General features: G+C 41.2%; 1 protein-coding gene across 1 annotated transcript; it reads left to right on the forward strand.

Moving 5' to 3' along the window:
• The first annotated feature begins 1,856 nt into the window (after positions 1–1,856).
• On the forward strand, positions 1,857–15,943 carry LOC117253313 (cytochrome P450 2J2-like). The gene is made up of 9 exons (XM_033620669.2): positions 1,857–2,187; positions 2,297–2,459; positions 5,654–5,803; positions 12,150–12,310; positions 12,564–12,740; positions 13,555–13,696; positions 14,617–14,804; positions 14,888–15,029; positions 15,343–15,943. Exons 1-9 carry the CDS (start codon positions 1,984–1,986, stop codon positions 15,516–15,518), a joined length of 1,503 nt encoding a protein of 500 aa, XP_033476560.2. The 5' UTR covers positions 1,857–1,983; the 3' UTR covers positions 15,519–15,943.
• The last annotated feature ends 688 nt before the right edge of the window (positions 15,944–16,631 follow it).

A 16,631-nucleotide genomic window follows, 5' to 3' on the forward strand; every position in this document is an offset into this window, starting at 1 on the left:
ATCTGGATTAGAATGTCAGGTAATCCCAAAGAAAGAATCCCTTTTCACCTGATAAAAGCACCTCATTTGCTTGACATTCAGGGTTATCTTTGACAGGGGTTCCCCCTGAGGATTTGAAGGTGGTTTTCAACAAAGCACAGGACACATCACTGCCCAGGGGCGGACTGGCCATCTGGAGGTTCCTGGAGAATCACAGAACAGCTGGTTCTCCAGGACGGCCAGCGGCCGCCATGCAGTCATCACCATTTTTTTTTTTTTTTTTTTTTTCCTTTTTCTCCCCGATAATCTACTGTTCCACATCCAGTCCGCTAGGTGGCAGCCTTTAAATTGGATGCCAGCCGGCCCACAGATATCTATGAGCCAGCCGGCCGCCAATCAAATTGAAGAAGAAGGAAGCGCATACCGTATGCGCACCGGTTGTTGTGGGCTGGGCCGAGTCACAGTCCAGGGCTGTTTTTTAGTCCCAGTCCGCCCCTGTCACTGCCTCTTAAATGCTCGTATGACTGCAGCATCAACCTTCTCCCTGGTTCTCCTCCTCCAAATGGTCAATTCGTTGACCTGTCCACTCCGGAGACCAAGGCCATGGAAAATTACCCAAGTAAGTTTAGCTTCAATTATGCTTTTGTGTATGTAGATGACATTCTCATTTTTTTCAAAGTCTAAGTACCATTCAGCTCAAATAAATCCTACCTCCATTCTGCCACCAGTTCCTTCCCTAACTGTTTTTTTGTGTCAGCTAACTTATGCTCCTAGTTTTTCCACTTGGGGACACTTGGTTGGCCTGTCAAGAGGGCGAATCTGGGAGTAGTTCTGATTGCCCCAAAGTCAGTGTGAAGACAGGCAGAGTTCAGGTATGTGGAGTAGAGGAGGACTGGCCGTAAAGTCACCACCAGAGGGGGCCTTTTCGGCAGTCTTCTCATTGATATTAACAGCTGTACAACACATTTCATGTGCTGGAGCAGTGTTTGCCAGGTACAAACCACACTCTTCAAAAAAATTATGATGGAACGATGGACTTGATGAAAACAGAAATCAATCAGCAGAAGGATGACTGTGACCCCTCTGAGCCCAGGGACCTCATTAACCATCTGTGATTCAGAGGGTGGGTGGACAAACTACAAGTACATGAATCAGAGACTGTTTTGATGAACAATTAAAGTGCCAAACATTTCTCAGTCCCAGCCTCTCACTTTAAACCATTCTCACTTTTCTTTGTCGTATGATAGCAAACGCAACATTGACTTTTGACTGACTGATTGAAGGAAATAAAAGTTGAGGAAAGTCTTAATGCTACAGCATAAAGCATAGCGGTGACAACAGGGTCCGTAAATACCTTGAATGGCCTACACAGAGCCTGGACCTCACCCTTACCAGAGAGAGGACTGAGGATCTCGGTGGCTGTGAAACATTTCTGTATGTAAGACTGAATGAGCTGTTTAAAGCAGATAAAAAGTCTGACAGGTCATTACTATGTTTTAAGAAGATATTGACAAACATATGATTAAAATCAGAAATCACAATTTCATTCTAATAACAGACTGTAAGGAAAAACACTTGGAGGCAGTTGGTGTTGGTATACCTTAGATGTTTGGGCTGTGGTGACATAACACAATGAATATCATTTTTTGGTATCAGGGCATTTGAATTTGGCTGTCCAATTGTCATATCTTTTAAGATGACACTTGATCCTGTTCACATCATATAGCATATTATATTGGATACTTTTAAGTAAGAATAGTTGTTATAGGGTCACTGATTAACGTTGTTTGATACCTTTTATCCATTTATTCAATGGGCAAAGTCCAGTGCAACCAACAGGCCTCTGGCTTTTCACCAAGCGCCAAGTACATCAAGTTCTCTTCCCTGATAAACAGATGGGAGATGTGATTGGCTCCTGACAAAAATAGCATCAGCGTTATATCTCACAGCAGAAACAAGTAAAAACAGGCTTCAGTTAGGCAGGTTTGAGCCTTTGTATGCAGAATGGATTCAGTCTTTTCTGTCGTTGGATCCTGTGTTGACTGGGATGTCAAAAGTCTGCTGCTCTTCACTGCAATTTTCATCCTCACTGCAGATTATATTAAGAACCGTCGGCCGGACAGCTTCCCTCCAGGACCTCGGGTATTTCCTATTGTGGGCAACATATTCAATGTGGATTACAACAGGACCCATGAGAGTATGACACAGGTAGATCAACAGATGTCTGAGTTAAAACGTAAATGCGACTGATAGGATGTTTCTGTTATCTGTTACATGAAGCATCTTGTACTTTGTCATCTCACGCATCCACTTACAGTTAGCAGGGAAATATGGAGATGTGTACAGCCTGCGAATGGGCCAGAGGTGGATTGTGGTGTTAAATGGGTTTGAGGTTCTGAAAGAAGCTCTGGTAAATCAGGGAGACAGCGTCGTGGACCGCCCGGACCTCCCGCTAGAGATGGATGTCGGTCATGGACTAGGTAAGAAGACACAAATCACAGAATCACAGCCTGTGTATTAACTCACTGATATTATGAGTCCAGTTATAAAAGAAACAGAGTGAGTGAATACACTATGTGAAAGTTTTTCCCTGAATCAGTTTTGTAGCTACTTTGTGTATGTTCATACTGTTTAATAAGTTCAAAGATTGTGTTTTACCCTTTCACCAACATGAAAATTGGAACCAACCAGTGCCTATGTTGCAATCACTGGACTCCACAGATGATTTGTTCATTTGTGCAACCTTAAATGAAAATGTAAATGCATTCCCTGTAAGCTCAGCCCTCAAAATGGCAGCTGGGTCCTCTTTTGTTCCTCAGACAGAAGACCGCATGGATGTACTCAGTTTCTATATGTGAGACCCTGCCTATAGAGCCATTTTTCAAACATGATTGGTCACTGTTGCATGTGACCTACTACATCAACAACAAAACACAAGAAGCGACTCACTGCTCTTCCCTGGGTACACCCCGTCTCTTATTTGAAATCTCCTTGCTCCTTGATCCTCGCTTTAAACATTTTGAAGGCCGTCCCAATCCACTTTTTTCTGCTCTGAAAACTGAGCAGAGACGAGGGTTCCCTGAGCCACGATGAGCAAGGTCACACAAGAGCAGCCTTCACGACTTCCTTCATGGAAGTCTTTTATCAGCTGATCCTCATTGTTTTGATTGGATGCTGCAGCTGATGGACTGATCTGACAAAACACATCAATATAGCTACCTGAATTTTATACCAGAGTGCAGACAGATAAGAGATTAAACCCCAGTGTATCACTCACAAGTTTTATATCTTATTGGTTTTCTGATGTATCACCATTTGTTTAATATAGAAAGACTTTTCTTTTCACGATCTGTTATTTCTCTCATTAACTTTTATCATGAACACAAAGTCAGAGAGAGAAGGAGAGTCTGCCAGACAGCAAGAAACATGTTTGACATCGTCTTCATTTCCATTCAGTCACACCTCACATCTGATCATTCCTGAGTGTTGGATTTGATGAGTTAGGTTTCAATTTTCCTGGAAACATTTAGCCTGATGAATAATTTCTAATGTTTAAAAGATGCCATCATCATATTCTGGGTTATCGAATGATACATTTACAAACTGAATATCAATAAATACAGATGTGAATAATGAATAAATAATGTAAACACACTCTGTGCCTCTGGGCAGGATACAGTACAGGCATAAATACAGAACACAAGCTGTTATTCATTTGCAAGTGCTTGTTAACTCTATTAGGATGCATATGCAGACACAAACTCCACCAAAAGTCTCGACAGTTTTTATATGATAACTGATGTGTGTAGTTGTCAGGCAGAAAATTTGCATGCAGATTTTCCATATTTCACATCACATTGGTGAGAAACAGCTTGACAGCGTATTGACAAATGTAAATTACAGGCCTGAGGAACCAATTGTTCCTCTTATCTTACTATATAATGACGAAAACTCTGTCTGTGGGTGTGTCTGTTCCATGTTTTTCTCCTCACTGACTTGGTCAGTCCATGTGAAATTTGGCACAGTGGTAGAGGGTCATGGGAGGATGCGAATGAAGCAATATTACATCAATTGGCCAAAGGGGGGCGCTATAGCAACCGATTGAAATTGCAAACTTTGAATGGGCATATCTCATGCCCCGTATGTCGTAGAGACATGAAACTTTGCACAGAGATGCCTCTCCTCATGAGGAACAAATTTGCCTCAAGAACCCATAACTTCCGATTATATAGATTTCCCGCCATTTTGAATTTTTTGAAAAACATTTAAATCGATCTCTTCCTAGGAAGTTTGACTGATCTGCATGAAACTCGGTGAACATAATCTAGGGACCAATATCTAAAGTTCCCTCTTGGCAAAAGTTGGAAAACTTACTAAAACTGAGCTTCTATAAGGCAATGAATATTGCGGAGGGCGTGGCTCATCACATAAAGGTGTGTAACATCTCAAGGGTTTCACCGATCACCACGCAACTTTGTAGGCATATGACCACACATAATCTCAGGGGACCCCTCCATTATTGACCTGATCAAACAAAATGGGGGTGCTAGAGAGCTAATTTCTTATCTAGACCTAACCGCCATATCGATTTTTACTAAACTTGGTAGATATGTAGAACAGGACACCTCAAGGTGACTGGAGAAACTTAACTCTAATTGGCAACTGGGTGGCGCTATAACAACAGAGAAATGGCTAAAATGCGACCGATCGCTCTGGCTGCAATTGTACTATCAAATTCACAAAACCTCTGTCTGAATACATTGCTCTTCTTAATGGGTTCAGTTGACTATTTAATCTGCAATTTCCTATGACCTGTATCCCAAACACACACCATGTGAAACTGTATGTGGGCAACTGTGCACTCAGTGGGTATGGACTAGTTTCTACATAACATTAAAAGTGTTAACATTTGCACAAAGGGCCTTCCATAATTAAGAGCATTGTTGTTTATAGAAAACACTTAGCCAAAGTAATATCTGGCCACTATGTTTGGTCATTGATCCACTTGGACGGGGGAAGACTGATTTAACGGCTAACTGATAAACTTTAATTTACCAAGTTACTGGGAATGCTTAGGTTCATGCAAGGCTGCAAAGTGATTATTAGACATTTATTTAAAATAGGATTGTTTAATACTAAATTAATGCGTACAAAATTGTCAAAACTGTAGTCCAAACACACCTGAAATTGCTTGAAAAGGATCTTGGTTTTCTAGCCCATCTCATAAAAATAGGTGTGATCATGATGTAGCTTACCCAAATGTGCTGGTCTGGTGTATTGCTGAAAATGCCTACCTTGTCCCCTGAATTTCTTCCTGTATGTCTTGTAAAACATTATATCCTGCATTAACTTGTACAAATTAATAATTTACCTGCACTTTGAGAAGTTCTGTCTGCTTTCCTGTTGATGTACTTAACACATAATAACAAATACATTTTCACAGGTAGCAGTTTTTTTAGCTGTTGCAAAAATAAACACTGTCTCCCAAATATTTTGACCATTCTTAAAAAAGAAAAGCCTTGTCTCTTGTCTTGAAATGATAAAACAATGTGTTGAAAGCTAAGCATTTTTTAGAATAGACTGTAATCTGCAATGTGTAAAAAAAAAAAACTCATTTGTTTTCCTGATTTTGTCACATTTCATTTTCATCTACTCTTGATGTGTTTCCCATCAGGTGTAATGTTCAGTAGTGGCAAAAGATGGAAGCAGCAGAGGCGATTTACACTTTCAACCCTAAAATATTTTGGATTTGGCAAGAAGTCTCTTGAGCCTGTCATCTTGGATGAATTTACACATTGTGCAAAAGACCTCATCAGCTATAAAGGTAATTCGTAAAAGCACGGCACATCATTAAGAATGATACACAATCAGAATGTAGCCCAGTTATCCCCTAATATAATCAGGGAAGGGCCCTGAGTTCTTTAACTGAAATAAAATAATATACCATAGGTGTATGTGCATGTAATCTGTTCTCTGTTACCTTTAAACTTTTTATGTGTCTTGAGTCTTTTATTCACTTCAAATTAACTGTAAATCTAAGCACGGTAATAATCCTTTAAATCAGTTCCTTTAAACCCAAGTGCCTTCTCCTTTAAAATCTTCACTGGTTTTAACCTGTATTCAAACACCTTTACTGAATGAAATAACCAAAAATCACACTGTAATCAGTGATAAGAATAGTAAACTCAATTATTTACTTTTAGAGAAAGGTATCAAAACAAATAAAATGCAGTGGTTTTTTAAATAAAATATAATTCAGTCTCTTCAGACCATTTGTTAGTCTCTTAAACTCACATATAAACTTCCACAATAATACTTTTAAATGGGGTACACACAATATTCAACTGATATTCGATTATCCCTTTTCTTTTAAATAAAATAAAATAAAATAAAATACCAGTGGGCCCACACTCACCAAGCTCACACACACACAGTCACCCGCCGGCAATTAGTTCTAAAATTCCCTGGGTTGCAGGCCTGATAGGATGCTTGGGTACGGTGAGGCTTAAAACTCTCTGGCCGTTTCACTCAAAAGAGCAACAAATAAAAATGGTACCTTAAGCAAACAGTGAAGTCAGTTTGGCGGTATGAAGCAGTCTCTCGAACCAGCAGTCAGCAATCAGGATACTCTTGAGTTTCATCTGGGTGGCTCACGGTGTAGTCAGTAGCTCAGGGCCTCTCGTCCTTCTCCTCCTCTTTCTGCTTCTTCCTCAAATCTCCTCTTCGGAAAGATGAATTATAGCCTTGTTAGTAAACTGAGTTAGCTTAGCTTTCCTGTCGCTAAAAGTTCATTCACTTGGCTAGTGATGCATGCACACCCCTGCTAACCATACACCTGTGGTAGCTAATTGATTAATTATACATACCATGAAAAACTGTTCAACACACCTAGGGTAGAAATGTTCTCAGTTCCTCACAGAAGATATGTAGAATGTCCAGGCACAAAGTGTCGGATAGGCAGCCCTAAAAACACCAACTACATACTTTTCACAGACTTTGCTTACACGTTGTGACTCAGCCAGTCAAGCGACACACCTTCTTCTTCTTCTTCTTCTTCTTCTTCTTCTTCTTCTTCTTCTTATAAGATTCCGGCAGTTTTGACACTGTTTAGCGTATTACTGCCCTCCACAGGTCTGATGATGAACTAGATTTTTACATATAGTCCTGTGTTGCGCAGGAATTGCAAAATTGCCTTGGAGATCAGTTTATGGTTCTCACAGTGTCCAAACAAAGAAAAAACAGAAAAAGCCTGAACTCCAAGTCCTAACAGTCTATCAAACAATGTTTGTCTTTCTGTCCTATACTTTCTACACTCCAGAAAGACATGTTTTACTGTCTCAGGGCTCCCACATTCACATAAACCAGACTCATGTTTTCCTACAATAAACAAAAAGTGATTTAGCCCACAGTGACCCAGTCTTAATCTACACAGTTTAACTGAATCCCTACGAGACTGAAAAGTTCAGGTACATCTTTTTTTAACTTGAGACTGTAAAGAGAAATAGTGTCTACCTCTGCTTTCCTTTTCCCACCCTCTCTGCCATTCCTTCATTAAGCCCTCTTTAATTATTTCTCTCAGCTCCGCTCTCCCCCAGGGTATATGAACATCTACCTCTCTACTCAAACTCTGTTTTGCAATCTGATCCACCTGCTCATTCCCCCCAACCCCTGCGTGACCCGGCACCCAGCAAAAGGTGATGTTAGATCTAAATCCAATTCTATAAAACACAGTTAGAATGTCAATAATAATATCAGGTCGAGCCTTAGATTTCCCCCTTCTTAAGGCTTCCAGAGCAGCTGCAGAGTCAGAACAGATTATAACCTCTCTAAGTCTGGTTTCCTCAATCCACCTTAAAGCCCATAAGATTGCCATTAGCTCAGATGTGAAAACAGTGCTCCCATTAGAGATGCGCCGGCCAAACTTCACCCCAAGCTGCTCCACATACATCCCAAACCCAGCTCTCCCACTAACTGGATCTTACCTTTTTCCTGTAGAAAGACCAGTTCAGTGTTCAGCTCGGGCAGCACCCAATATGGCATAGGTGGACAGCTTGTATGTTCCGCTACACTAACTTGTTCCAAACCCAGCTTCCCAGCCCACTGATTTATATTTGCAAAGAATGTTTTATACTTATTGCCTCCATCAGACTCTTGTAACAGGCACCTTGCTGAAAAAGTTTGATGACACCCACTTAGTTTTACCCAGTACTGCAACCCTAGCTTAATGCGCCTTAACCATAAGGGCATTTCTCCCATTTCAATAAGCAGGGCAGGGACTGGGGAAGTTCTGTAGGCCCCACAGCAAAGTCTCAAAGCCCTGGCCTGCAGCACATCTAGCCTTGCCAGAACAGATTTAGACGCAGACCCATACACAAAGCACCCATAGTCAAGAGAAGATCTAATCATGGCCTGGTAAATTAGAAGCATTGTCTCCCTGTCAGCCCCCCACTCACAGCCAGCCAGACTTCTGATAACATTCAAAACTTTTTCACATTTCACCAAAATTTTACTGACATGCACAGCCCAAGTCATCCGCTCTTCAAACCAAACGCCCAGAAATTTGAACACTTTTACCTTCTCCAGTGGAGATCCATACATATACAATTCAATATTAGGCAGCTTCCTTTTAAATCCAAATACCATATATTTAGACTTAGAGGCAGATATTTTGAAGCCCCATGTGTTCCCCCATTCCTCTACTGACTCTAATGCTCTTTGAATCTGCTTTAGAACAAACTCAACATTTCGCCCTCTTTTCCAGATAGCCCCATCATCGGCAAACAAAGACAACCTGAATGCTCCCTCTACTTTGCCGAAAATGTCATTAATCATTATATTAAATAAAACTGGACTAATAACACTTCCCTGTGGGGTTCCATTCTCTATTTCTACACTCTTTGAGCTAACACCACCCACCATAACTTGTATAGTTCTGTTCATTAAAAAATCCTTGATCCAATTAAACATCCGCCACCTCACTCCTAAATCAAACATTTTAATCATTAAACCTTCCTTCCACAAAGAATCATACGCCTTCTCAATATCCAAAAATACACTGACTACACTCTCCTTATTGCTAAATGCCTTTTTAATGTCCTGATCTAAGACTGCAACTGACTCCACTGTGGACCTCCCATTTCGGAAGCCATTCTGGAAACCAACAAAGAGTCCTTTGGTCTCTAAAAAATACACTAATCTATTAGTAACAATTCTCTCCATAATTTTACATAGTACTGCTGTGAGTGCTATAGGGCGGTATGAGCTAGGGTCAGATGCCTCTTTGCCTGGCTTCATGATAGGGACCACAACCGCATGTTTCCATTCCTTTGGCAAGCAACCCCCTGCCCACACAGTATTAAACAAAGCCAAAATGTCCTCGAGTACCATGTCATCCAGATGTTTAAATAACTCGTATGACAACCTATGTCTCCCTGGGGTAGTATTTGCCCCAGACATAATTGCTTCTTTCAACTCTTTAATAGTAAAAAACTGATTAATGGGATTATCATTATCTAAACTCCCCTCCAATTTCCACTGGTTAACTGTCATCACCTCTGTCCTCTTCTTACATCTCTCAACTCCCAGGCTCCCTGAACTGTGCACTGCTTGAAAAATTTCAACAAACATGTCTGCTTTTTCTTTATTAGAAACTGCGACAGTCTCTCCTTTCCGTAACACAGGTATTGCTCTGCTTTTATATACCCCTGACATTTTACGTACAGCTGACCACAGCTGCCTTACTGAAGTCTCAGGACCTAGCGTACCACATTTCCTCCAACTACATCTCTTCGCCTCTTTAATAACTCTTCTTGCCACTGCCCTTAGTCTTTTATACTCTGTTGCATTAAACATTATTGGATACTTTTTTAATCTTCTATATGCTACATTCCTATTCCTTACAGCTTCGTCACACTCTTTATTCCACCATGGAACCAGCATACGAGGCCTAGGTGCCTGCTTCACAGGAATGGAACACCGAGCAGCCTCATGTAACATGAAGCTAATGGCAGCATTCCAATTGTCCACAGAATCCTCACTATCAACCTCTCCAATTAAGCTTCGTGCACTCTCCTGGAATTTATCCCATTTAGCTTTAGAAAAATTATATTTAGGAACTTTCTCTTCCACTTCTCTCCTCAAATCCCTACCAAACCTGCAGATAATTGGATAATGATCGCTACCCAGATTGTGTTTGTCCATTATATCCCATTCACCAATTCTAGCTAAGTTTGAAGAAGCAATTGATAAATCTATGTGGCTACATGCATTTCTCATAATATCATACCTAGTTGGCCTTCCATCATTTATCACTACCAGATCATACTTATCTAAAAAATCTTCTATTATCACACCATTACTATCCCTGTGGTCACTGCCCCATAAAGGATTATGTGCATTAAAATCTCCCACCCATATAACAGGACACCTTACCTTCTCCATTATATCATCAAAATCTGACAATACCAAAGGTTTACAGGGATTATAATAATTTAACACAGTTATAGAATTAGGACTGTTCCAAACCTCCACAGCCAGACACTCACTACAAGAGTAAACATCAACTTTTCTAGCTGCTTTATTCCGAGGAACCTTTCGGCAGCCCCCACCACTAGCCCGATGATGTCTGACCTGTTAACTGCTCTTTGAGCTCCCACCAACACATCAGAAACAAAAGCCAAAAATGATTCCTTATTAAAAATCAACATGTCAGAGGGAAACACCGGCAACAGTTTTGGCACATTTGGCTGGCTCCCCGTCACTGCTCCTTCCCTAGCAGTGGTATCTGTGCGTTCTCTAGCCACTCTTTGAACTGCCTCTGCATAGGACACCTTATCCTTCTCCTTCACAGCCTGCACTCGCCTAGCCTGGACTGAATGCATACAACCACGAAACGCTGCTGCATGATCCCCACCACAATTAGGGCACTTCGGAGCCTCTGCCTCACAGTTTTGAATTACATGATCTCCACCGCATTTTGCACACTTTCTTTTACCCCGACAAGACCCAGCCACATGTCCAAATCGCTGGCAATTATAACAGCGCAGCGGGGGTCTGATGTACTCCCTTACCCGATATGCCATACTTCCTAAAAACACTCTCTGCGGCAGGACACTGTCCGTGAATGTTAATAGGACCGGTGGATCCCCATCGGCTCCCTCCCTGCGCCTAAATCTCAGTACCTCAGTTACCTGGCCGCCCTTAACATCTTCTAAGATTTCCTTCTCCGACAAGCCAGCAAACACTCCATACACAACTCCCCTGAGCCCCTGCTGGCTTCCTTTAGGAACCAAACTCTCCACCTTAACCACCAACTTCCCCGCTGCCTGAGCATCATTATATTGTTTCTTGTTTTTGCAACAAACTCTCAGCATTCCATTATATAGTATCTTGGCTTGAAAATCCCTGCCTATCTGGCTCTCTAAAGCGTTGGTTACTTTTAATGGATTTATTGCTTTAAACCCCGGATCTCCCTGATTCGCCCCCTTAACTTTAAACAGCACCACAAACTCTTCATTTGCTCCAGTTCTCCTAATTTTATTTCCTTCATCTCCTGACATTTCAGGTCTCTCACTCGATGCCATTCTCTTATTCCCCCCCTTTTCCCGACACACTGTCTGCCAATTACCACCCTGAGCCCCCCCCCCCCCCGCTCCCAGAAGCCATGGGCCTCAAAACCCCTTACTTTCCTTAACACTGATCTAAATCTATACTAGCTCTATTCTTGTGAAAAAGAAACAAAGATATACAGCGTGAAAAAAACGAAGGCCCTGCGCAACGTCAGAAACGTTCTCACACAGCTCCCCGTGCAGTTGCTCGTGACGTCACCTCTCTCCTAACTCAAGCGACACACCTTCACACACCACTTCCTTTTCCTGCTATTACCTTCAAAATAAAACACTCTTCAAAATAAAATAAACATTTACTCAACATACTTATATCTTTACATCCGTACCTGTTTAACTTATTTATTCCACAGCATTTTTTAATCTTACAGGAAACAACTTTTAACCATACTTATGATGTATCTTTTTATGAACTGACTTTTTAACCTTATTTAAGATACTTTTAATGTTTAACAATTTTAAACATTAACTTTATTACATATGGTATTTTTAACCGGGTTACAAGAAATACCCAATTTACATCTAATTTTCTGTCTAATTGTGGAGGTAAACCATTCAATCCTCAATTCACCATCGACAACGCTGTATCCAACATCATCTGCTCCCTGGTTTTTGGTCATCGCTTTGAGTACAATGATGAGAAGTTCATGAAACTGATGAAGTGGTTTGACAGATGTGTCATGATTCACGCCTCCATCTGGGCACAGGTACGGCATTTTTAAGTCATTGATGAAGTCTAAATGCTGCACTACTGTTTTGCAATACATTCCAAATCACGAGTTATTTAGTGGCTCTATTTGGGTGTAAAATTTACACACATACACAAAGCACAAATTGAAATTGTGTAAGATGCAGATCTTTGTCAATGGAATTTCGGTATTTGGTAGTGATTGTAGTAGAAAACCTTTCACTGAGAGGCTTTATCATTATGTTATTGTTCCATTCTGCTCTCCTCTGCAGGTTTACAACTCATTCCCTCTGCTGATGAGACGTTTGCCAGGGCCACATCAGACAGTCCAGCACATCTGGAACAATTTAAAGGACTTCGTAAGAGCACAGATGAAGGAGCACCAACAGAACTGGGATCCCTCAGACCAAAGAGACTTCATCGACTGCTACCTGAATGAGATTGAGATGGTGAGTGACGCTAGATGTGGCTTTGTATTTCTTATACTGTAGTGCTCATGAAGACGCTTAGAGTTCACTTCCTGTAAACATCATATCTGCTTGTTTTGCAAATTCATCAGAACTATCAGCGGGGCTTTTCACTGGCACCATTTCTGGCTGGTCTATTTTGAAAAGTGCAATGACAGCACTATCTTTTTAAGCCTTACCAATTTTAATCTTTAACAAAGCAAAGGCTTTTAATATTCTTTCAAGGTACAGGACCAGCACAAATTAAAAGCTTTTTTGATTTACTTACTGAAGTTACCATCATAAATGGTCTTGGCTGTAAAAGTGCTGATATTGTTATTGTACCACAGTAGCCAGAGCTATAACTATAATATTATTACTTTCAATAATGTTGTTGTAAGCTACTGTCATTACCTGCATCTCTCTCTCTCTCTCTCTCTCTCTCTCTCTCTCTCTGTCTCATTGTGTCATACGGATTACTGTTAATTTATTATGCTGATCTGTTCTGTACGACATCTATTGCACGTCTGTCCGTCCTGGAAGAGGGATCCCTCCTCAGTTGCTCTTCCTGAGGTTTCTACCATTTTTTTCCCCGTTAAAGGGTTTTTTTTGGGGAGTTTTTCCTTATCCGCTGTGAGGGTCCAAAGGACAGAGGGATGTCGTATGCTGTAAAGCCCTGTGAGGCAAATTGTGATTTGTGATATTGGGCTTTATAAATAAAAGTGATTGATTGATTGATTGATTGATTGATATACTGTAGCTGTTTAAAATGATTTTGCAGCATGTTTTTAACACATGTATTTGGTAATATTCTCAGAATAAGGGGCAGGCTGACAGCACTTTTGATGAGGAAAACCTGATTACTTGTGTCTTGGACCTGTTTGTGGCTGGCTCTGAGACCACATCCACCACTCTGCACTGGGCTTTCCTCTACATGGCAAAGTACCCTGAGATCCAGGGTAAGATCACTGACCAAGCCAAAGAATCTCTTTGCTCTTATTCAATAATGTGCAAGTGGGTGACACCAGAACAAAGGATACAGTATTGTAACCCTAGTTATAATAGCACAGGTGGAGCCCTCTACTGGACTCTATGTGTAATGCACTCCTCCAATCAAGAGCATGCAGTCACCCTATGAAATGTGCATAAATGTTTTGGGCCAATCAAGACATGCCTACCTGAATAGGTGCCCACAGTATAAGGAGGCATATCACACCATGACTTATTCGACACCCTCTTAATCAAGCAGCACCAAAGCTACAGGGCCCCTAGTTAGAGGGCTCTGTGTCTGTATTAATGAACTAGCAGTAAAATATCTTAACCTTCATTGTATCTCACACAGTCTCTGCCCTCCACTGGACTCTAGTCAAATAGTGGGTGGGCAACCTGTCGCAACGTATAACTGTAGATCAACTCAGCCACACTGATCCTGACCAGGAATGCTAGCTCGTGACTGAGTGTTACTCGTGGAGCCCACAGAGGGTGGAACCTTCGTGAGATAGAACAAGTTTATCAATGGTCATTTTAAATTTGTAAAAATGAGATACATCACATTAAGACTTTTACTCCAAATATTGTTCAGATGAAGCGTAATCACCATTGCTGTGCAGCAAGCATACACCAGTAATGAGTGCAATATGCAATATCTGTACATGCATGTACATGCCTGCAACCTCAATTGTCACGCCCTCTTTTAGCCCATTGGCACAAACACAGACACACACCTTTACACAGCTAACCAACCAACAGAGCAAACTAATACTAGTCTGTTTACTAACGTGGCAGTGCTGCATTGTGCTTCATCTCTCCATGAGTCTTCTGCAGCCTGTTAATGAACTACAGTTTCAACCTCTGTCTGTGTTCCTGTCCTGCTGCACAGCAAAGGTCCAGGCTGAGATAGACAGAGTGATTGGACAGTCCAGACAGCCGTCCATGGAAGATCGTGCAAACCTGCCCTACACTGAAGCTGTCATTCATGAGATCCAGAGGATGGGCAACATAGTTCCTCTCAGCCTGCCTCATGTTACTACCAAGGACATCCAGCTGGGAGGCTACACAATCCCAAAGGTCGGTTGTACTATGTAAGGTCTATGTCACATCTATTACCACGTTACATCTTTGTAAATTGTGATTATGATTCCAACCACCAGGGCATTACAGTAATCCTCAATCTGACCTCGGTGCTGTTTGACAAGAAAGAGTGGAAGACGCCCAACACCTTCAACCCAGGACACTTTCTGAACGAGGAGGGCAAGTTTGTGAAGCCAGCTGCTTTCATCCCTTTCTCTGCTGGTGAGGAGCAACACAATGTCTTGTTTTTTGTTTTTTATTGTATCTTCACCTGTTTATACCGGAGCCTGTCCCAGCATTCACTGTGACTCTGGTGTTTTCTCACATAATGCTGTTGGATTGGTCTAGAGGAACCAATGTCTGACCAATGACTTTGGTGAACCTCTGACCTTTTGTCTGGACCTAACATTTACAAAACATATGATTGTTAACAGAACAGTTAGCAGTTCCACGTCTCATAAAAGCCTAAAAGTATGAGAAAGACGACCACTGTTGTCTCATTTTCACTTTGTTTCTGTTTGTTTTTCTCTCTCAGGTAAGCGGGTGTGTCTCGGAGAGAACCTGGCCAGGATGGAGCTTTTCCTCTTCTTCACCTCCTTCATGCAGCACTTCACCTTCTCCATGCCTGCTGGGGTGAAGCCTGTGATGGACTATTGCTTTGGCATCACTGTGGCACCACGTCCATATGAAATCTGTGTAACTTCACGCTAAAAGTAGCTACCAAACAATGTATAGACTCATACATGTTTTGGGCATCTGAGAAGTTAAATTTCTCTTTGTTGGAACTGCTAACAACTCACTGACATCTGAAATGGTGTCTCAACTAGACACTGCTTTTTGCAAGTGACCAAACGCCCAAAATGTTGGTAGCTATTGATTTAATCTAAACTGCTTTATATTTCATAGGCTTATATCTTAACTGTTTTTATTATAACTACCCAACAGCATTTGAAATTGTTAAAATTAGCTCTGCCTTGACCAACTACAATTGTAAAATGATATTTGCTGATCAATGCAACAATAATAATCATCCTACAATATAATATGCACCAGTCTAACATTCACAGGGGGCATTTTCTAAATTGAGTATTGTTACTATACTATACATAAATTACATTTTCAATGTTTAACGTCAACTTGTATTGGAGTATCTTCATATACTTATATACAGGGGTGACTGTGGCTCAGTGGAAGAGCAGGTTGTCCACCAATCGGAAGATTGGCAGCTCGATCCTCAACTCCTCTAGCCTACATGTCAAAGTATCCTTGAGCAAGATGCTGAGCCCCGAAATTGCTCACAATAACTGTTACATTGGTGTGAGAGTGTGTTTAAAAACTGAGTAGCAGGTGGCACCTCGCCTCGGCCACCAGTGTATGAATGAATGGGTGAATGTGACTCGTAGTGTAAAAAGATTTCATTATTTTCAGCAGTTTACGCAAGTTTGAGATCAAAAGTCGGATCTAATTTGTCTGATTTTCACTGCAAACTGAATACTTGAACAACCCTGGAAACTATGCAGCAAGGTTGTTCAGAAAAAATACACACATAGATAAATGTCTTTTATTTTTGAGAACTTTCTTCTCCTTCTTTCTCCCAGTAAATCTCTTATTTGGTCTGACCAATGACTAGGAAATTGAAACACCTCAATGGTGATGCTGATGGCCCCAAAGTGAGTGTGAAAACAGACAGAGTTCAGGTGTGTAGAGAGACAGTAGGGTAGAATCGTCCATGAAGTCACCACCAGAGGAGGCCCTTTCCGCAGTCTTCTCATTGATATTAACAGCTGTACAACACATTTCCTGTGCTTAAGAGTTGGTTGCCCT

This window comes from Epinephelus lanceolatus, chromosome 6 (assembly GCF_041903045.1).
Source record: "Epinephelus lanceolatus isolate andai-2023 chromosome 6, ASM4190304v1, whole genome shotgun sequence".
Taxonomy (NCBI): domain Eukaryota; kingdom Metazoa; phylum Chordata; class Actinopteri; order Perciformes; family Serranidae; genus Epinephelus; species Epinephelus lanceolatus.